Raw genomic sequence first — 22,087 nt, 5'->3', positions numbered from 1 at the left:
TGTTGAGAGGGACAAACAGCTGGTGGCCAGAGAGCTTTGGAGCTGAAATTTTTGATTTTTAAAAATGTTTTTTAATGTTTATTCACTTTTGAGACAGAGAGGGAGAGAGGGAGGGAGGGAGGGAGGGTGAGCAGGGGAGGGACAGAGAGAGAGAGGGAGACACAGAATCCGAAGCAGGCTCCAGGCTCCGAGCCGTCAGCACAGAGCCCGACGTGGCGCTCGAACCCACGAACCGTGAGATCATGACCTGAGCTGAAGTCGGACGCTCAACTGACTGAGCCATGCAGGTGACCCAAGAAATTTTCGATTTTTGAATGAGCCTTGAATGGGTCCTCCGTGGAATCCCACGGTGGGTCCTTCTGGTGACTTCTGCGAGGTGACCGGATCGTATGGTGACGAGTGGTCAGACCTATCCTGTCTGCCCTTCTAGATAGCCACTATCCTGGACTGCCACGCGGCCACCCTGCAGCGGAAGGCTGACCGGGAGGTGTTCTTCATGAACACCCAGAGCATCGTGCAGCTGGTCCAGAGGTGAGTCCCGGGCCCCCCATGGGCTGTGGTTGTCACCACACGAACGTGGCACTCTGGGGCTCTCTGAAGCTAAGACCCAGCCCATGGGGTTACCTATTCCTAACCCTAGAAACTCCAAGCAAGACCCTTTTCTCCTGTGATCTCAGTTCACCAAGTTGTAAAATAGGACTTAAGACACTTCACGCACAGTAAGTCATCCTGAGTTACAAGTGGATTAAGTTTTGTAAAGGGCTGATGACACATGGCACATACTCAGGGGAGCTTTGACTATATGACAGTGGGATACAGTGGTTTTGTTGGCTTTATAAAGGACTATACTGATTATTGTTGTCGTTTTGAAATCATTGCAGAGGAGAGATGATGAAGATTTTTTCGGCTATGTTTTGTTTTGAATGTTTATTTATTTTCGAGGGAGAGAGAGAGCACGCACGAGCAGGGGAGGGGCAGAGAGAGAGGGAGACACAGAATCCGAAGCAGGCTCCAGGCTCTGAGCCGTCAGCCCAGAGGCCGATACGGGGCTCGAACTCACAAACCGTGAGAACATGACGTGAGCCGAAGTCAGATGCTTAACTGACTGAGCCACACAGGTGCCCCAAGAATTTGTATTTTGAGGAGCTATTGAGCAGCAAGAACTATTCTAATGACAGGAAGAATGGCCATGTTGTGTGAAAACTGTGTCGCAGGAAAGCTTTGCGTGTAAGGACAGAATCCAAACATTTTTAAACCGGAGGAGATGAAGTCTGTGCACATTTACCACCTTCTGGAAACTACTGGAGGCACAGAGAGGTAGGACCCTGGGAGGCTGCCCCTCTCTTCAGGGAGCTCTTCGGCTCATGGGGACTCGGACTGCTCATAGAGGATCGACCTGACAAAGGGTATCTTTGGATCCCCCACAAGAAGAGAGTTTCACAGCCAAGCGCTAGGAGGGGAGACCCTCCCGCAGAACACTTTGACCGCTAACTTTAAACCCACCCTTTCGCTTCAGAGAAACACTTAGAAGAAAATGAACAAATGTTAAGTTAGCTAAATTCCCTGGCAGGTTTTTCTGTGTTAAACATAAGTAGCAAAGCTCTGTTTTTTGGTTTGTTTTTTTTTTTTTTAATTTTATTTATTTATTTAGGTAATCTCTATACCCAACGTGGGGCTCACAACCCTGAGATCCAGAGTCATATGCTTTACCAGCTGAGTCAGCCAGGCACCCCTCAAAGCTCTGTTCTATGTATATGTGTGTGTGTGTGTGTATATATATATACATATATATACACATACATGTATATATACACATACATATATACGTATATATATACATACATATATATACATACATATATACGTATATATATACATATATATATACATACATATATACGTATATATATATACATACATACGTATACATATATACGTATATATATACATACGTATATATGTGTATATATATATACATATATATACACACACACACATACATACATATATATGTATATATATAAATTACATTTGATTTAAAAAAAAAGGAAGGAAGAAAAAGAAAGAAAGAAAGAAAGAAAGAAAGAAAGAAAGAAAGAAAGAAAGAAAGAAAGAAAGAAAGAAAGGAAAGAAAAGAAAAGAAAGAAAGAAGAAAGAAAAGAAAGAAAAATGGGGCCCCTTGGTGGCTCAGTCGGTTCAGTTCAGGTCACGATCTCATGGGTCTTGAGTTCAAGCCCGAGTCGGGCTCTGTGCTGACAGCTTGAAGCCTGGAGCCTGCTTCGAATTCTGTGTCTCCACCTCTCTCTCTCTCTCTCTCTCTCTGCCCCTCCCCACTTGCACTCTCTCTCTCTCTCAAAAATAAACATCCAAAAAAAAAAAATCACATTTGAATAAGTGCATGTTTTGGGTTCTTTCTTTTGTTGTCATTTAAGTGACACTGGGGTTAAACTGGTCTCAATGCCCTTAAAACTCAGTGTCGCGTCTCTTAAGGTATTCTGTTCCCTATGTGCAGAAATGATTTAGAAGAGAAAATGTTTTAGGGAACATCCAGGTTAAAATTTGGTTTTTAAAAGAGAAGTGAGGGGTGCCTGGATGTCTCATTTGGTTAAAGTGTCTAACCCTTGATCTTGGCTCAGGTCATGATCTCATGGTTTGTGGTTTCGAGCCCTGTGTTGGGCTCTGTGCTAACAGTGCAGAGTCTGCTTGGGATTCTCTCTCTCTCTCTCTCTCTCTCTCTCTCTCTCTCTCCTCTCTCTCCCCCTTTCCTGCTCTCTTTCTCTCAAAAATAAACAGACATTTTAAAAAATAATAAAAGGGAAGTGAAATTTACATAAGGATCTATGGATCAATGTCTCTCAAGTTTCATTTACTTATTTTTCAAGCTGCCTTTATGCCTATGGTGGTCAGTCATTTTGGTTTTCAACTGTGCATGCAAGGCTGACCCTGTCTCTTCTCTCTGGGGATGGGCAGGTGCCATCCAAAGGCTCAGGCTCGGACTCTGGCTTGGGGTCAGAACTTGGGCAAGTCACTGCTGTCTTTGGCCTGCAGAGTCAGTGCGAATGAACCGACTCCCACGACCCTCCCCGGCTTGAGGATCGGGGAGTGCAGCCTCCAGACACTTTATTACCGTTTTCTCCTTTTGGAAGTCCTAAAAGCCCCGGCTGTAGACCCAGGCACTCTAGGATGTAGGGCTGACGGCTCAAGCAGCCTCCCCTGCCTCCCCAGGTACCGCAGCGGGACCCGTGGCTACATGAAGGCAGTGGTGTTGGATCTCCTGAGAAGATATTTACGCGTGGAACACCATTTCCAACAAGGCAAGTGTCGCCGCCAGCGCTGGTGACAAGCCCACAGGGTGGGGGGGGCCCTGAGCCTCACCCCTGTTGTCTCCCTCTAGCTCACTACGACAAGTGTGTGATCAACCTCAGGGAGCAGCTGAAGCCAAACATGTCCCAGGTGCTGGACTGCATCTTTTCCCACGCGCAGGTGGCCAAGAAGAACCAGCTGGTGATCATGTTGATCGTAAGCAGGACGGGGCACCCTGTACCCACAGCGGGAGTAGCTCGGGGTCCACAGACATTCTGGAAAGGGCCGGGGTAGAAATATTTTAGCTTTTGCTGGCTGTGCAGCCTCTGTCCCGACCTTGTGCAACGTCAAGGCCTGCAAATGGACACGGCTGTGTCCCAATAAGACTTTGTTTATAAAACCAGGCGGCACGGGTGGGATGCAGCCGCCCCTGGGTGCAATCGAGACTGACGCTCACGGAGCACCTCCTACGTGCCGGGCACTCCTCATGTGCTTTTCAAAAACCGGCTCGTTGACTTGAGCAAGCCCGGAAGGTGCGTACTGTGTTCACTCCCGCTCTGGCAGAGCACAAGGAGGTGAAGTCACTTTGCCAAGGGCACACAGCTGCTAAATGCAGAGCTGGGATTGGAACCCAGAGCCTGCCCCCCGCCCCCCGAAGTCATGAGTTATTAGGGGCTATTGGATTCTGAGTCTGGTAGGACTTTGGTTTTGCCTTCTTGGAGAAGCACGGAATTTCTTCGTTCTTATTTCTCTTCCTACCAGATGGTAATTAGCATCCTTTATAGTTCTCGATCTCTTCCCTTGATATGGTCTCTGACCCGACTCACTTGGAAGATGCAGGGTCAGCAGATACTAGGAGATCTGGACTTGGTTTTAGCAAGAAGGCGCCGACAGATTTTTTTTTTTCTTTTTTGTAAAGATAGTAAATGTTTTGGTCTTAAGAACCATGCAGCCCGTGTTGCAACAGTTCAGTTCTGCTGTTGTAGCGTGAAAGAAGCCATGGTCAGTATATAAGTGAATGTATAAACTTTATTTGTGGGGCACCTGGGTAGCGCAGTCCATTAAGCGTCTGACTTTGGCTCAGGTCATGATCTCACCGTTTGTGGGTTCGAGCTCCGCGTCGGGCTCTGTGCTGACAGCTCAGAGCCTGGAGCCTGCTTCGGATTCTGTGTCTCCCTCTCTCTATTTGCCCCTTCCCTGCTCACGCTCTCTCTCTCTCTCTCTCAAAAATAAATAAACGTTAAAACAAATTTTTAAAAACCCACTTTATTTACAAAAATGGGCAGTGGGCCAAATTTGGGCCTGGGCTTATAGGATAGTTAACACCCTAGCAAGATGGATTCAGAAATACTGACATTTTTGTAAAGAATCATTTTGAAATCTCCTAGTGCGGCATGAGGATCTCTTAATCCTAGCTGCACATGAGAACCTCCTGGGGTAGATGTAGGGGGACTTTTAAAAAATACAGACACCCTGGCCTCACCCCTGGTCAGTTAAATCCGGCTTTCTGGGGTTGTGGCCCAGGCATCAGTACTTTCTGAAAGCTATCCCCAATGCGAAACTTCCTCGTGGGCTGCGTATTATATAATATTATCAGTTTAATGTTTAATTTCTTGGACGTTTCAATGGTTCTTTCGTTAGCTAGGAGATCTTTTTTCTCAAGGAGGTACGTTTTTTTTTTTTTTTTTTAACGTTTATTTATTTTGCGGGGAGGAAGGCAGAGAGAGAGGGAGAGAGAGAATCCCAAGCAGGGTCTGCGTTATCAGGAGAGCCTGATGCAGGGCTCACACTCATGAACTGTGAGATCGTGACCTGAGCTGTCGTCCGATGCCCACCTGACTGAGCCACCCGGGCGCCCCACGAGGAGGTGTATTCTTACCGGGAGGGATCATGGGGTCTGTAACTGACTTTCAAAAACGAAAGCGTATGTGTGCACACACGTGTATGCATGCTGGAGAAAAAGCAGGTGTGGCCATACAAAGTTGAATACCGACCCTCATTTCTTGTGTACTTTTGGCAATTCTTCCAAATTATGTTTGGAGGGAGAGCTTCCCAGTGTGCGGCCCATAAGTACAGGATTGGGAACTTAGGCCCGAAGGTCTGCCTGTCACGTGTTACCATCTCCTCGCCATTCGGAAGCCAGGGGTGAAAGCTCTGGATTATTCTGCTGTTTGCTACTCTCTGTGCACATACTGACTCTCTTCTGGGCGTGGAAGAGCTAAACATTATGGACATCAGAGGACAGTCTTGGCGGGGTGGCCCCCGGAGCAGAGAGCTAGGACACTTGCTCTCGGGGGCTTCTCAGTGAAGGCGGCTATAGATGTACCTGCTTGGTGGGGGGGATGTGTGAGGTCCATTATTCTTTTGGCTCTCTTGGTTCTATTTATTGAAAATGTCTGCAAAGTTTCTACGTGATTTAGAGTTAATATTTTAGCCCTGCACTGTATAAACTGTAAAGAATGAAGGGAGGTATTTTATACTCCCTAGAGAAACCACCTAAAAATATTTATTGAAAGTGGTGAGTTCTTTGCATTTGATGGTGCCTAGGACACTTTCTGAAAGGACTTGTTAACTGCATGATTGCTTCAAAATGAAATTTTCTGAGTCTTTAAGGGGCCTTCGTGTCTTTTTTTTTTTTTTTTTTTTTTTTTTTTTTTTAAGGTTTATATTTTGAGAGAGAGAGAGAAAGAGCACACCAACAGGGGAGGGGCAGAAAGAGGGAAACAGGATCCGAAGCAGACTCCGCACTGACAGCAGGGAGCCCAACACGGGGCTCGATCTCACGAACCGCGAGATCATGACCTGAGCCAAAGTCTGACGCTCAACCAACCAGGGGGACTTGGTCGCTAAAACAGATCACTTACGGGGAGGGAGAGAAGGTTAAGAATAATCTCCTGTGCAGTTTCTTCAGCACGTGTGTTTGTGTCCAAGTGTGAAATGTTAATGCGTTAGAAACGTGCTGATCGTTCTGATCGTAGAAACAGAGCAGGCTCATTCTAATTAGGGAGATGCAGAGGCAGGTGTAGAAGAAAGGACCCATGGCCCCACCATCTGGTGACTTCTTGGAAAGCAGCCTGGGCTGCGGCAGGGGTGGGGGCGAGTTGCTGGGGCGTTGAGAGTCCCAGCAGTCAGTGATTTGCCTTCTGAGGGTGTTTAGGGAACATCCGCTCTGAGCCATTCCTAAGCCCTTCTTGTGTTTCGGGGGCATAAGGAGGAGATGTCCAGAGCAGGTGCATGCAACCCTGGTCTCTAGAAAGCAGGTCCCTCATTCAGAAGCAGGAGGAGGGGTGCACGTGGAATGATCACCCCTCTACTTCTTCTGCAACTCAGATCCTCCTTCCTGCTGGAAGCTGCCCTTGACCCGCCCCCCCAGACCCTGAATGCTCCTTGTGGGGACTCGCAGAGGGCGGCTTACCACACCCTCGCTAGAGCATCCCATGTGAACCTTACTTTTTGTTTGTACCGGGCTCCATTTCCCCTCGTCCCTCTTGTCTGCACCTGTGAACCCCTTAAGTCAGGCAGCAATGTAGAGAGGAAAGTGAAGCCTCGGGGACACAAGAGACCTGGCTTCAGATTGGCCCTGAGCCTCACTTTTCCCGTCTGTAAAATGGGCATCGTAATGTAACTCCTCAGAGGGTTGGGAGAATCTGGGGAAATGGACGTAAAGGGTCTAGTTGCTTGCCTGGGACACATTAGATGCCTGATAATGGCCGCCTGTTAATGGTGCTGTCGGTAGAGACTTGGCTGTATTTTTCATGTTAGCAGGTGTGGAGGGCGTGTCAGGGGTGAATGGGGGGCACGTGGTGGACAGTGGTCAAGGGTATGATTATCAGGCTCTGCCGGGGATGTGCAGAGAGCTGAGCAGCTGTCTGGGTTGTTGGGGCGGCCGCACGCCCCAGCTGTGGGTGAGGGCTGGGCGTGTTTCCTTCCGGTGGAGAAAAGCCGTTTGGATTTCTGTTTTTGTGTCCCTCAAAGGATGAGCTCTGTGGCCCAGACCCTTCCCTGTCGGAAGAGCTCACCTCCATCCTCAACGAGCTCACTCAGCTGAGCAAAAGCGAGCATTGCAAAGTGGCCCTCCGAGCGAGACAGGTAGGGTCCTGGGGAGCATCCTTCCCGCCACGCACATCCCTCACCCCGCACGGCCCCTCTGCCGCCATCCCACGTCCTGATCCCAGGGCCTGGCCCTTGGCTTAGCCCGCCCTCTGTCCCCTCCCCCTGCAGATCCTGATCGCCTCCCACCTCCCGTCCTACGAGCTGAGGCACAACCAGGTGGAGTCCATTTTCCTGTCCGCCATCGACATGTATGGCCACCAGTTCTGTCCGGAAAACCTCAAGGTGAGGCCGCTCCCTCCCATCCACCTGCCACGGAGCTCACACTGTGGCCCAAGTCTGGCCTCGGGGAGGTGGGCTCCCCGTGCCCTCCGTGTGCGGGCACCTGCCTTCAGAGCACGGTTGCAGGTACCAGTGGTTCCGTCCAATGTGGCCAGGGCTGCCCGACAGGACCTCGGGGAGCCCGAGAGAGGTTCAGTCCTGCAGGATGGACAGAGAGTATCAGGCAGCAAGGCTCCCCCCCCCCCCCCCCCCGAGGTACAATTGTATTTTATTTGATTTTATCGAATTTTATTTATTTATTTATTTGTTTATTCATTCATTCATTCATTCATTCATAAATGTTTATTTACTTTTGAGAGAGAGGGGGAGGTGGGGAGGGGCAGAGAGAGAGAGGGAGAGAGAATCCCAAGCAGGGTCCATGCTATCAGCACAGAGCCCGACGCGGGGCTCGAACCCACAAGCCGTGAGATCATGACCTGAGCCGAAGTCGGACGCTTAACCGACTGAGCCACCCGGGCGCCCCGAGAGGGAGATTCTTAACTGACGGAGCCATCCAGGCGTCCCCCGGGGTGCAGTTTTAAACACTCAGATGTGATGGAGCTTACCCACACGGCCGAGTTACGGCTTCATCTTTTGGGTTCCCCGAGCCCCCAACTTTGGATCATTTGCAGGCCTCCAGGTACCCCCTCCGCATCTGGAACGGGGAGCCCCAGGTGTAATCCTCCCAGAACTGCTCCCACTTTCAGGTCCACGGGCCTGGAGCACGGACAGAAACCACCGCCGGCTTCCCCTCCCTGCTCCCACCCCTCCACTCATCTTGGTGGAAACTTGGTAACATTTGCCTCTTCTTCCCCCTTCCCATCCTGTAGAAATTAATACTGTCAGAGACGACCATATTCGACGTCCTGCCCACTTTCTTCTACCACGCTAACAAGGTCGTTTGCATGGCGTCCCTGGAGGTAAGTAGGAGGGAGGACCCAGCAACAGCACCCGTAGCCAACATGCCGGTCCTGACATCCACCGCCCGCCTGCTGTGCGCCTGAGCCCGGGCCACGCGCCTCGCGAACGGGACCTTATCCTTCTCTCCACAGGGTAGGTACTGTTACCTGCCCATCTCACAGAGAAGGGCGTTGAGGCTTAGAGAGGTGGAGCGTCTGGCCCGAGGTCCCCCAGCTGGGGAGTGGCACGACCAGGGTCTCACGAGGTGTCTGACCAGGACGCTTGCTGGTGACCCCCGTTTTCTCAGGTGCCGGTCCGGCCTCCTCCAGGCAGGGCACGTTGAAATGCTAACCACCAAGAGCCCAGGCGCCTCCTGCAGACTCTCTGATTCCCTGCGTCACATACCTTTGGAAGACTTGTCTGCTTGAGCCATAGGGCAGGAAGGAGCCTAGGTGACAATTTAAGGCGACCTCCCTGTCACCGGTCCTGATGGGGCAGACAAGGCAGTGACCAGCACCAAAACTCTCCGATCTTGGAGTCTTGGTCCCCTGTGGTCCCCACTCCCTCTTCTGCCACCTTTTAGACCCCATGGGTCACCCATCCTGGTGCTAGAATGTTGACTGGGTCTCCATGGAGACCGTTTGGGGCTTTTGCGTATGCGATGGCCCCAGACTCTCCTGGGCCTGCAGCCTTTACCTCCTCCCTGGTTTCAGCTCAAAGAATCCTTCTCCGGTCTCCCTGTTTCCGGCAGTGAGACCACGTAGCTCTCTTAAGTGCCTCTCTTTCCCCCCCCCTTTCCAATTTTCACTTATGTTGAGACCCACTGTGTGCCAGCCTCTGGGGAAACAGCAGGGGAACAGCCCCAGTCTCTGCCCTAACAGAGCTTCTCTCTGGCTGGGGAGATACACACACAGACACACACACTAAATACAACGGGCATGCTGAGAATCAGACAGCAGAGTCTAACCTCACCGGGAGGTTCGGCTCAGACTCGGATGAGAAAGTGATGTGAAAACAGGCAGCTAAAGAGCAAGTCAGAATTGGTGGGAAGAAGCACAGAGGTTTCAGTCAGGGGGAGCAATCTGTGCAGAGTCCCGAGCTGTGTGACCTGTGGCCCGTTGCTTTCCTTTGCTGGACATTTAGGTTCTCCTGCTGTAGCGGGGGCAATAATACCTACCTCACGGGGTTATTGGAAGATAAATGAGTAAACACTTGCAGGAAGCACTTGGTACTCATTATCCAGTCACCTGTCCTATTTGGGCGGGGGGGGGGGTGTCCTCTGTCAGGTGGAGAGCAGCACCCCACCTTTGCTTTTCGGTGCGCTAAATCCCATTTTTTTTCTGTTTGAGAATTTTCCACAGCTCTTTGAACATTCTTTCACTTTGTTCAGCGGGTTTATTGAACACAATCCCGCCTCTTCTCCCTGACTCAAGAGGCACACCTTGAATATTACATTGTTACTTGGTCTCTTGAGATGTGGAGAGTTTTGTTCCTGCTAAAATGTGTGGGTGTCCCCCAGACCAGCCCCGGGTTCAATGATTCACTGGGAAGAACCGCAGGGCTCAGCAGATAGGCGTGCTCATGGCTGTGAATTGTTACAGTGAAAGGACGCAAAGTACAATCAGCAAAGGGACACAGTGTGTGGGGGTCAAGTGTGTGGGGGAAGCCAAGTGAAAGCTTCCAGTGGGTCCTGTAGGCACTTTTTTTTTTTAATGTTTATTTATTTTTGTGAGAGAGAGACAGAGCGTGAGCGGGGGGAGGAGCAGAGAGAGAGGGAGACGCAGGATCCAAAGCAGGCTCCAGGCTCTGAGCTGTCAGCACAGAGCCCGACGCGAGACTCGAACCCACGAACCCACAAACTGTGAGATCATGACCTGAGCTGAAGTTGGATGCTCAACTGACTGAGCCACCCAGGCGCCCTTCCTATAGGCACTCTTAATTCCTCAAGCAATGACTTATGACATGTTTGAAATGAGGCTTGGAGACTCGGTGCCTGGGGGTTTTATTGGGGGTTGGTCCTAGCATGTAACTAAATTCCAAACTCCTGGAAAGAAAGCATAGGTTCAACATAAAATCATCGTATAGCTTGGGTGCCATGAACCATTCTTATCAGGGAATAGTGGGAGCCCTCCCAGATCCAAGGTTCCTGATGCTGGCCAGGGGCCTTTCGAAGGATAGCAGTTAGGCCTGCTATGTTAACTCTTACTGCACACTTCTTATATTCCCTATTCAGTTAAAAAAACCTCCCACTGTCTAAACTCTAGAACTGTGCTATCCAATATGGCAACCACTGGTGACATCTGGCCAACGAGCACTGGAAACATAGCTTGTCTGAGTTGAGCTGTGCTCTAAGTATAAAGTGCACCCTGGATTCCAAAGACTTTGTGTGGAGAAGGAATTTCAAATATATCAATACTTTTTCTGCTGATTACCTATGGAAATGACATTACGTTAGGTATTGGGGATGAAACGAAGTCTATTATTAAACATTTTCACCTGCTGCCTTTTTTTTAAAGTGGCTACTGGAAAATTTGAAATTAAAATTGCACACGTGGCTGTGTTACATTTCTCCTGGATGGCGCACTCTAGAGTAGGAGTTGGAAGTGATAGCCTGTGGGCCACATGTGGCCCACTGCCTGATTTTATAAATAAAGGTTTATTGGAACACAGCCATGCCCATTCATTTACATATCATCCTTGGCTGCTTCCAGGCTGCGACAACAGAATTGAATAGTTGTGACAGAGACGATGTATCCTCCATCTGTCCTCCAAAGTCCAAAATATTTACTCCCTAAGGGTACCTGGGTGGCTCTGTTGGTTGAGCATCCGACTCTTAACTTCAGCTCGTGTCATGATCTCCAGGTTTGTGAGCTTGAGCCCCGCATTGGGCTCGGCGCTGAAGGCTTGGAGGTTGGTTGGGAATCTCTCTCTCTCTCTCTCTCTCTCTCTCTCTCTCTCTCTGTGCCCCGCTCGTTGTGCATGCACACTCTCTCTCAACATGAACAAAAATAGGTAAATAAAATACATATTTACTATTGAGCCCTTTGCAAAGAAGGTAACCTTGTAAAGAGTGAGCAGACTCTCTCTTTGCTACTTCGTAGGGATCATTTAGAGAGGGTTTCTGGTATCGCTCCAGCCTGAGTTTTCTCTGGTCTGGAGGGCCCTCTGCGAGAATGTCTTCTGTGCCTCTGCTCTGTTAGGTTTACGTGCGAAGGGGCTACATCGCCTATGAGTTAAACAGCTTGCAGCACCGGCAGCTCCCAGATGGCACCTGTGTGGTAGAATTCCAGTTCATGCTGCCCTCCTCCCACCCAAACCGGTATGGAGTGGGGCGCACCCGGGGGAGGGGTGGTGGGTGTTTCTTTTCTCCTTGGCCACCATAGTCCTGTCTCTGGAGGGACCCAGCGAGTATGTCTGGGGAGGGACCTCAGGAACGCCACTTCCCCACCGTGGGATCTCCCTACATCTCTCTTCTCTCATCTGCAAAAGGAGATAATCCAATGCCTGCCTCGTGCACCTGTACTTCCCAGTGTGGAAGCCACTACCCCTGTGTGGGCTCTTTAAATTAAATCGAGTGAGATTCAATGACAAATTCAGCTCCTCGGGCCTACCTGCTGCATTTAAAGTGCCCCATAGCCACATGTGGTTTGTGGCTGCCACGTGGGATATTGCAGTTCTAGAATATTCCATCACCGCAGAACGTTTGCTCCGGTGGTGTGCTCCTAGATCATTATGGGGAATAAGTGAGATAAGGCCCACATGGCTTTTAGGGGCGTGCCTGGCATGCAGAAAGCTGTTGGTGAGCATTAGTGATCCCTGTGATGGTTATCGCTATGCCATTGGTCGGGCACCGTGCACTTCCACACCCTGTTTCATTCAGCCCTCACCATCTGTTGGCCAAAACTGTGTTCCTATCTCCATTTAGGCCCTGGGGCCTCCCCTTGGTATATGCCCAGCTGTACACAGGGTAGGGATTCGAGCCACATGCCTCACTCCAGAGTGCTCTCCGCAGCACCCCACGGACCTCTGGAGCCACCAGCCGGGGCTGGTGTTGGCCTGTCTGGATCCCCACGATGTGCTCAGTTGGGGACATCCTGGTGTGCCTCTGCTGTTCCCTCATCATGTCTTTTTTTAATCCACCTTATTTCAGGACCCAAAGTACCGTTCTGGTCAGGTAGAATGTGTCACCTTCCGCTAAAGCAATCACTCTCCCTACAGTGTGGAGAGTTCTCTTTCCCTCTTCCCTCGCCCCTCTGTGTCTGATTCTCCTGGGGCTCCCCGCAGGCTTTGCTTGTGGCTAGGAGGACGGTCTCATCATGACTGGGGCGTTGAGTTAACCAGATCTTGGGTCCGTATGGGCAATAGCGTTCATGGTTTCTTTTTTTTTCCTCCCAAGTTTTTATTTAAATTCAAGTTACGCGTAGTTTAGTATTGGTTTCAGTGATTTCATCACTGACATACAATACCCAGTGCTCACCACGACAAGTGCCCTCCTTAATGCCCATCACCCATCTAGCCCATCCCCCCGCCACCTCCCTCCATCAACCTTCAGTTCTGCTTTTATCTTATTTTTCCTTCCCTGCCCCATGTCCATCTGTTTGATTTCTTAAATTCCACGTATGAATGAAATCATACGGTATTTGTGTTCCTCTGACTGACTTATTTCGCTTAGCATAATACCCTCTAACTCCATCCACAACGTTGCGAATGGCAAGATTTCATTCTTTTTCGTTTCTGGGTAATATTCCAGTGTGTGTGTGTGTGTGGGGGGGAGTGGGGTATATTTGGATCTCTTGGGATTTCAAAATCTATGTTTTTCTTTCCATTGCCTTTAAGAATAAGGGTGTTGCTTTGGTTTTTTTTGAAAAACAATTTTTAAGTTTATTTTGAGAGAGCATGAGTTGGGTAGGAGCAGAGAGAGGGAGAGAGAGAGAGAGAGAGAGAGAGAGAATCCCAAGCAGGCTCTGTACTGTCAGCGCAGAGCCCAACGTGGGGCTCGAACTCACAAACTGTGAGATCATGACCTGAGTCGAAATCATGAGTCGGACGCTTAACTGACTGAGCCACCCAGATGCCCCAGGTGTTGCTCTGTTATGGGGCAAAGGAAAGAAGTGCTTCTCCATGAGGCACCTTCTTTCATATTTATCATTTATTTTTACCCTTCCTATTTCCAAAAAAAAAAAAAAAAAAAAAAAAAAGTGGGGGGAGATGATGGTATTTTCCCCGATTGAGAGAAAAGGGGATAAAGTGCTTGTGGCCCTGGCATCGTTTCGGGGACAGTGGGAGGCATGGTGAAAGGGCTTTGGAAACTCTGTGCCCGTGAGGAGGCATTCTGTTCTTTGCCTTAAGAGTCCCACCCAGTTAGGAAAGGAGGGCTGCTTTCCTAAAGCCTGTGGATCAGTCGCACCTTGTTCCTTAGGAGGAACTGACATATAAATCTGGGTTATTCGTTGTGACCACCAGTGTAGTCACGGGATCCTATTTTTTTTTAACGTTTATTCTTTAGAGAGACAGAGCATGGGTGGGGGAGGGACAGAGAGAGAGGGAGACTCAGAATCTGAAGCAGGCTCCAGGCTCCGAGCTGTCAGCACAGAGCCCGACGCGGGGCTTGAACCCACAAACCGCGAGATCATGACCTGAGCCGAAGTTGGAGGCTTAACCGACTGAGCCACCCAGGCGCCCCATACAGGCTCCTGTTTTGACCCGCACAGACACTGAGGCCCCTGGAGGGGATTCCCTGACCCTCTCAGCTCCTTGTTGTGGCTGTTGGCTGGGAGCACAGGAAGCTTGCTCTGGGCTGGTGGCTTCAGGGCACACTCTGCCTGCTTTCCCCCCCTCCCCGTCCCCACCAAGCCCTGCTTCTCAGGGCCTTCGGGAAGGGCTGCGATGACTAAAGTCCCACCTCCAGGAGGACCCGGCTGGAGAGCCAGGCGCATTGTTCTTTGGGTCAGGGGACCAGTGCAGGGAGGTCAGAGGCCAGTGGACCTTCACGCGGGGTGCATCCAGGACTGAGGGCCAGGGCCACGGTGGGGGGGCGGGGTGGGGAGGGTGCTGTGAGTACAGCTGGGAGGCAGGAGCTGGAGAGAGTGGCTGTGCCTGCGGGCTGCTGGTCGACCCCCAGGAAAATGGCCCAGCCGGCCCACATCTTTCCTTTTTTTTCTCCCCCAAGAGAAGTAGGACATCTAGACTTAAGAAAAAAAAAAAAATTAAATCCTTCAACTTTTTGCTCTAAACAGGTAAGCGATGTGTAGGAATCTATTAAAAATGCTGCAGGGACTGGGGCGCCTGGGTGGCTCAGTCACTTAAGCGTCCGACTCTTGCTTTCAGCTCAGGTCATGGGATCTCCAGGCTCGTGAATTTGAAACGCGTGTCAGGCTCTGTCCTGATTCTCTCTCTCTCCCTCTCTCTGCCCCTCCCCTGCTCTTTCTCTCTCAAAATAAATAAATAAACTTAAACAAAAAATTAAAAATGCTGCAGGGACCCAAGTCACCTGCGGGCTGAATTCAGCCCATGCTTCTATGCCGGTTTGCTTCTCTGTATTTAGCTGTCCAAGAGCAGGGAGCCTGGGGGAGGGGGTGGGGAGTGATTTCAGGGGTACCCGACAGGAAGGCACAGAGGCCCTGTCCCACCTGGGTCCAGCGTCTCCAGGAGCACCCCAGACTTGACAGGTGGCTGGGAAGATTTATAGGGCTCCGTATAGGTCATGCTCACGGCTGTGACTTGTCGCAGTGAAAGTCCACGAAGTGGGGCACCATCACCAAAAGGAAGAGGGTCACGGGGGTGAAGTCCCCAGGACGCCTGGTGCAAGAGTCCTCCCCAAGGGAGCCCCATAGGATGCGCTCTGTTCCCCCAGCAACGTGTTGTGACGGCCTGTGTGCAGTGCGGTCCGGCAGCTGGTTAGAGACCCAGCGCCCAGGGTTTCCGCTGGGGGCTGGTCGTGTAGACACCCTCTGCCGAACACGGGGATTTCTGCTGAAGTCCCCGACTCCAGAAGGAAGGCAGGTGTTCTGCATAAACCACACGGCACAAACATTTGGAGCACAGCGAGCCTCTTGTATGATTCAGGGAATGGTGGGAACCCTCCCCAAGTTCCCAGACACCAGCCAAGGGCCAGTCTTGCAAGGAGGTCTCCTTTTCAGGAGAGCAGGCCTCTTTTCAGCACCCCGTCTCGTAACCCATTCTTCACTTGATTCCAGGGCTCCAGGGGATCTGTCTGTGTTTGTTGTTGGTGAGCTGCCAGTCCTGGGGGCAGTGGCCAGCTAAGCTCTCACGGGCAGCTGGCCTCGGGGCCGGTTTTGGTTCCGGACCCCTGTCCCAAGAGCAGGTTTGATGGAGAGGGAGGGACTGGGAGAGCGGAAGCCTGGCGTGTCTCTCTAGAACCAAGCCTGCCCTTTCACCAGCCGCCTAGGGCTGGGCTGTCCAGGAGAAGTTGGCACTAAGAGTGTTCATGCTCTGTGGCTGAGTTCACCATTCTGGATTTCCCTGGGACCACGGGGAGGCTGGACTTGTCTGCACACATGCATGTCTGCATCATTCATTCATTCATTCATTCATTCCCTCCCTCGCTCGTTGAGCTTAGTCTGTACCAGGTCCTGAGCAATCAGAGAAGACTTCTCAGCCCCATGCCTGGGTGGTTCAGTCGGTTGAGCTTCCAACTTCAGCTCAGGTCATGATCTCATGGTTCGTGAGTTCGAGCCCCACGTCGGGCTCTGTGCCGACAGCTCAGTGCCTGGAGCCTGCTTCGGATTCTGTGTCTCCCTCTCTCTGCCCCTCCCCCACTCACAGTCTGTCTCTCTCTCTCTCTCTCTCTCTCTCAAAAATAAATAAAAAAAACATAAAAAACAATAAGGACTCCTCAGCCCCAGACCCCAGTCCCTTCCACGTGCAATTTTAAGCCCCACTGTGGGAGGGCTCTAATGCTAGTCTGGCTCATCGAAGCTTCCAGGGCAGGAGCAGTTAACTCTTGGGGCCAGGTCTTCAAGCAGCTGCATCAGTCCCCTCCTCTGGTCCCCCTGCAGGATGGCCGTGCCCATCAGTGTCACCAACCCCGACCTGCTGAGGCATAGCACCGAGCTCTTCATGGACAGCGGCTTTGCCCCACTGTGTCAGCGGATGGGGGCCATGGTTGCCTTCAGGAGATTTGAGGACTTCACAAGGTACCCAGAGTGGCCCAGTCTCCCAGACACGTTGAGCAGAGGGGCCAGGCAAGCTTCTCCTGGCCCCCACCTGTTCGTTTGTGTGGCCTGCCCATATTTAAATTCTGGCCATGTGCTTCCACGCCGTGAGACTCTGAGCAAATTATTTAACCTCCCTGTGCCTTAGTTTTCTCATCTTTATCATGGGGATAAGAGAAGGATCTACTTCATGGGATCACCAGGAAAATGAAATGAGATGGAGTATATTAAATATCGTATTTAAAGTGTAGCTAAGGGATAGGTGGGATTCTCAGGAAACATCAGCGATCAGTCCTATTAGTATTGCCTATTTTCCACCCGTTCCCGTGTGCTGTGCCTCGTGCTTGGGTTATCTTGTTGTAACTCCTCAATGGCCTTAGTTGATTCGGTGAAGTGAGGTATGAGGGTCTCCCGGCCAGTGACGGGGAACCCAACTGATGCCCCAGAGCACTGGACACCCTTTCTTTTATTCACGATCTCAGATCACATAGGTCCCTTCTTCCCTTTGGGGAAATACCCCATCAGTGGTGTCTTGGGCCTGGTCAGGAACCCAGTGAGCCCTGGGCGGAGTTGGATGAGCTCCTAGAGCCATCGGTGGGAAAGGGCAAGGACCCAGTCCTTCCATCTGGCCAGAGTGAAATCTTGACCTATGACCTTAAGGAGCCGGCAGCCCCTCAGCCCTACCTCTCCACCCCACACCCCCAGGAACTTCGACGAAGTCATCTCCTGCTTTGCCAACGTGCCCAGGGAAATCCCCCTCTTCAGGAAGGCCTGCACTCCCTTGTACTCAGAAGAAGAGAACAAGGTAAGTCTCCTGAGCAGGGAGCCTGTCCAGGAGGGGGCAGCCTGGGACCCCTGAGGCCTCCTGCCCCCTGCCCTTGTTTTCTCCCCCAGAGCCTCAGAGAGGAGCCAATCCACATCCTGAATGTGGCCATCCAGTACGCGGACCACCTGGAAGATGAGGAGCTGGTGCCAATTTTCCGGACGTTCGTACAGTCCAAGGTACGCCGGCCGTGCCTCTGGTCCCAAGTCACTGAGACAGGAAGGAAGGGCTGCCGTGGCAAGGCATCCCATGGGCCCGAGTCCTGATGTGCACTTCAGGGCCACAGACCCGGCTTCCCATCCTAGCTCTGCTACTCCTGGGAGCCCGTAACCTTGGGCAGAAGTAGCCGAACGTAGTAGCGTCTTGGCTTCTCCCCCAGTAACGTGGGGGCAGAGTTTCTCCCTCCCCGGGTGTCGGAACGACCTAAAGGCAAAGTATGTGCCGTGGACGTTTGAACAACATGGGTTGAACTGCGCGGGTGCGCTCATTCGCAGATCTTTTCCTACACGGATTAGGGCTATGAATGTATTTTTCTCTTCCCTGTGATTTTCTTAACAACGCTTCTTCTCGTTGGCTTACTTTATCGTAAGAGTACAGCATATAACACATATAACATGCAGAATACGTGTTAACTGACTGTTGATGTTCTAGGTAAGGCTTCGGGTCAACAGTAGGCTGTTAATAATTAAGTTCTCGGGGAGTCAAAAGTTGTACGTGGATTATCGACTGTGCAGGGGTCGGTGCCCCTAACCCCCACGTTGTTCAAGGGTTACCTGTACACTCCTTAGCCCGCGCAATGATGAAATGAGCCAGTGTATATATGCCACTTCACAGAGGCATTCGATAAATAGTTTGGGGTTTAGGGGGGGAATGCTTTTTGTCGAAATAACCCAGAAAAGTCAAATCTTTAAATAGTCACTTACGCTGACCGCCATCTATGCAAAGAACTTGCTTTTACAACCGTGTGGCAGTTGTGAGCATGTTTTCTCACCCGGGCAGTAGGGACAGCTGTTATATATGCTCAGAGACCTCAGCTGCGAACAGATGTGGAGCAGCTTGGCAAGCGTAGGTGGTAGAAACAGTGGGAAGGCACTGTGTGACCTCGGGCAGGTCACTTTACCTCTCTGTTCCTTAGTTTCCCCATCTGTAAAATGGGATGCTGAGATTTCTGAACTCCTAAATTAATCCCAGGCACACTGCCCGGCTGTTAGTTCTGAGTTGGTCCCAACTTCCAGACCACTTGGAAATTTTTAGTTGTTGGTTTTTAGTCTATTCACCTGTACATTTGTTGTGTTCTCCATAGTATCCAAGTGGGAGGGACACTTACTACCTCCTCTGACTCGGTGTCCCTCAGGGGACCTGGGGCTTCCTAGGCAGAAGATGGGGATGAATGGTGCTGAGTCCCAGATAACGCCATGGAAGCTTAGGGACGTTATTGTCAGTGATTTACTTAGTCTTTACTTGATTAATCAACAAATGTAGGGGGCGCCTGGGTGGCTCAGTCAGCTAGGCATCCAACTCTTGGTTTCGGCTCAGGTCATGTCTCACGGTTTTAGGAGTTTGAGACTCGTGTCCATCTCTGTGCTGGCAACGCAGAGCTTGCTTGGGGTGGTCTCTCTCCCTCCCTCTCTTTCTGCCTCTCCTCCCATTGTGCTATCTCTGTCTCTCTCAAATAAATAAATAAAATAAAATAAAATAAATGTAATGACGTTCATTGTACAAAATGTTTAAGGTGCGGACAAATCTGAAAAGTAGGTTTTATTTATTTATTTTTCGACTGTTCAATTTTTTCGAAATTTATTACTTTTTTTAATTTTTGAGAGAGACAGAGGGCAAGTGGGGAAGGGGCGGAGAGTGAGGGAGACACCGAATCTGAAGCAGGCTCCAGACCCTGAGCCGTCGGCACAGAGCCCGACACAGGGCTCAAACTCACGGACAGTGAGATCATGACCCGAGCTGAAGTCGGATGCTTAACAGGCTGAGCCACCCAGGCGCCCCTGAAAAGCAGGTTTTAAAATGAAACCCACAGCCCTACAGTCCAGCCCCGGGATGAAGATAATTGACGTGTTTCCCTTTGGCTGGTTTCTTCTTGACATAGCTGATGTTCTTACTCAAGTTACACGTGGCGTCCCATGGCGTTGATAAGGCAACATTTGAGCGGTTGCGGTTAGCCCTACCCTATAACCAGATCAAATGATGCTCACGATGATTGGTGTTTCTTGCCTGGAGAGGGCAGAGTGGAGGGAAAAGTATGGGCAGTGAGTGATATATGTATGTCTATACGTAACATATCAAAGAGAGGAGGGCTACAATATATACCTGGGGGAAAGGAAGGACTTTTAATGTCCTTCCAATATATTGCTAGAGTATTTAAATTTTTTTTTTTACATTAAGCAGAGACCTACATACATATTCTCACATACAGACATTAATATACATATACATTCCCACACACGCACTGATGCACATCCTTAGTTGAGAACTAATGATTCAGGCTCCCCCGCATTCACATCCTCTTTGTTTTGTGGTTTATCTTGTTCTCTTTGCAACCAACGTTCCGTGAAGTATTCTTTTTTTTTTTTGAAGTTTATTTATTTTGAGAGAGAGCACGAGCAGGGGAGGAGCAGAGAGAGAGAGAATCCCAAGCAGGTTCTGCACTGTCAGTGTGGAGCCCAATTTGGGGCTCAAACCCATGAACTGTGAGATCATGACCTGGGCTGAAACCAAAAGTTGGACGCTTAACCAACTGAGCCACCCAGGCACCCCCTATTAAGTATTCTTTTGTGTTTGTCTAGTTACGTCTTTCTGAAATGCGCTAAGACAACTCATCTCCCCTGATAAGTTTCTTTACCGTATGGACAAGTTAAGCAAGAACTGTATTTCCTTGTCTTTTGGGTTTTTTCTTTCCCCTTATATAATACTGTATGTAATAATATTTCATTTAGGGATTAACTAAAAACAGTTTTGTACTTTTTCTTGGATGCCTTCCTATTGAAGTTTAACATACAGAAAAGGGTACAAATCATAAATGTACAACCTGGTGAATTTTCATAGTGAATTCCTAAGTATAACCAGCATTCAGATAGAAAAAAATGAATGTTCCCAGCTTCTCCTTGCCAGAGATAACCGACCACTAGCCTGAGTTTTAACAGTTTGGATTAGTTTCATCTATTCTGGAATTTTGTGTAAATGCAGTCATACTGCATATACAAAAAGTATACTTTTTTTGTTTCTTTACTCAACTTATCTTTTTTTCTTTAAAGTTTTTATTTTTAAGTAATCTTTATATCCAACCTGGGGCTAGAACTCACAACCCCAAGATCATGAGTCACGTGCTCTTCTGACAGAGCCAGCAGCCAGGCACCCCAACTTGTCTTTCTTTTTAATATAACAGTGACCTCCCTCCTCAATTTTATTAAAGATTTCATAAAAAAAAAGATTTCATGACATGTTAAAGAATTGTATGTCTATGTATATATATATATATTTTAATATAGCAGCTTTATTAAATATAATTCACATACTACATTATTCCTCCATCGAATATGTACAATTCAGCGCTTTTTGGAATATTAGTACAGTTGTGTAACCATCATTATATTTTATTCTATCTATTTATTTATTATTAAAAAAAATTTTTTTTAACATTTATTCATTTTTGAGAGGTGGAGAGAGACAGAGCACGAATGGGGGAGCGGCAGAGAGAGAGGGAGACACAGAATCCAAAGCAGGCTCCAGGCTCTGAGCTGTCAGCACAGAGCCTGATGTGGGGCCCGAACCCATGGCCCATGAGATCGTGACCTAAGCTGAAGTCAGATACTTAACTGACTTGAGCCACCCAGGCGCCCCACTATTTACTTTTTTAAAATGTTTATTTTGAGAGAGAGAGGGAGAGAGGCGGGACAGAGAGAGAGGGAGAGAGAGAATCTTAAGCTGGTTCCATGACTGGTATGGAGCCTGATATGGGGCTTGATCCTGTGACTGTGAGATCACAACCTGAGCTGATATCAAGAGTCAGACTCTTAACTGACTGAGCCATCCAGGCACCCCTAAATATATTTTAGAACATTTTTGCCATCACCACCTACCAAAAAAACTTATTAGCAATCATTCCCCATTTTCCCTCAACCAAACACCCTCCCCATCCTAGGCAACCATTAATCTACTTTCTGTCTCTATGTGTCTGCCCATTTCTGGATGTTTCATATAAATGGAATCATGCAATGTGAGGTCTTTTGTGACTGATGTCTTTGACTCAGTATCATGTTGTCAAGGTTCATCCATGTGGGAACTTGTATCAGTACTTCATTTCTTTTTGTGGCTAAATACTATTCCATTACATATTTGGTTTTTAATGCAGAAGAACATCCTTGTGGAATATGGACTCCGAAGAATCACATTCCTGATTGCCCAAGAGGTCAGTGTGATTCTCAGTGCATCTGTCTGAGTCTTTAACATTCCTTAAGACTCGGTGCTGTTGATTTGATGTTTACTTAGTAGATGGGGGTTGAAGAGA

At 49.4% G+C, this 22,087-nt stretch overlaps 1 protein-coding gene across 1 annotated transcript in view; it reads left to right on the top strand.

The window, feature by feature from the left end:
* Positions 1 to 22,087, top strand: part of ACACB (acetyl-CoA carboxylase beta) — a 111,203-nt gene that overhangs the window by 62,875 nt on the left and 26,241 nt on the right. Inside the window, exons 22-32 of the mRNA XM_058691036.1 lie at positions 431 to 531; positions 3,226 to 3,314; positions 3,395 to 3,519; positions 7,279 to 7,392; positions 7,525 to 7,638; positions 8,505 to 8,594; positions 11,775 to 11,893; positions 16,593 to 16,730; positions 17,454 to 17,553; positions 17,643 to 17,750; positions 21,932 to 21,988. Of these exons, the coding sequence (XP_058547019.1) occupies positions 431 to 531; positions 3,226 to 3,314; positions 3,395 to 3,519; positions 7,279 to 7,392; positions 7,525 to 7,638; positions 8,505 to 8,594; positions 11,775 to 11,893; positions 16,593 to 16,730; positions 17,454 to 17,553; positions 17,643 to 17,750; positions 21,932 to 21,988 (1,155 nt within the window). The remainder of the gene's footprint in view (positions 1 to 430; positions 532 to 3,225; positions 3,315 to 3,394; positions 3,520 to 7,278; positions 7,393 to 7,524; positions 7,639 to 8,504; positions 8,595 to 11,774; positions 11,894 to 16,592; positions 16,731 to 17,453; positions 17,554 to 17,642; positions 17,751 to 21,931; positions 21,989 to 22,087) is intronic.

Source organism: Neofelis nebulosa, chromosome 11 (assembly GCF_028018385.1).
Source record: "Neofelis nebulosa isolate mNeoNeb1 chromosome 11, mNeoNeb1.pri, whole genome shotgun sequence".
NCBI lineage: Eukaryota > Metazoa > Chordata > Mammalia > Carnivora > Felidae > Neofelis > Neofelis nebulosa.
The sequence above is the reverse complement of the archived record's forward strand: the minus strand, read 5'-3'. Positions and strand labels throughout refer to the sequence as shown.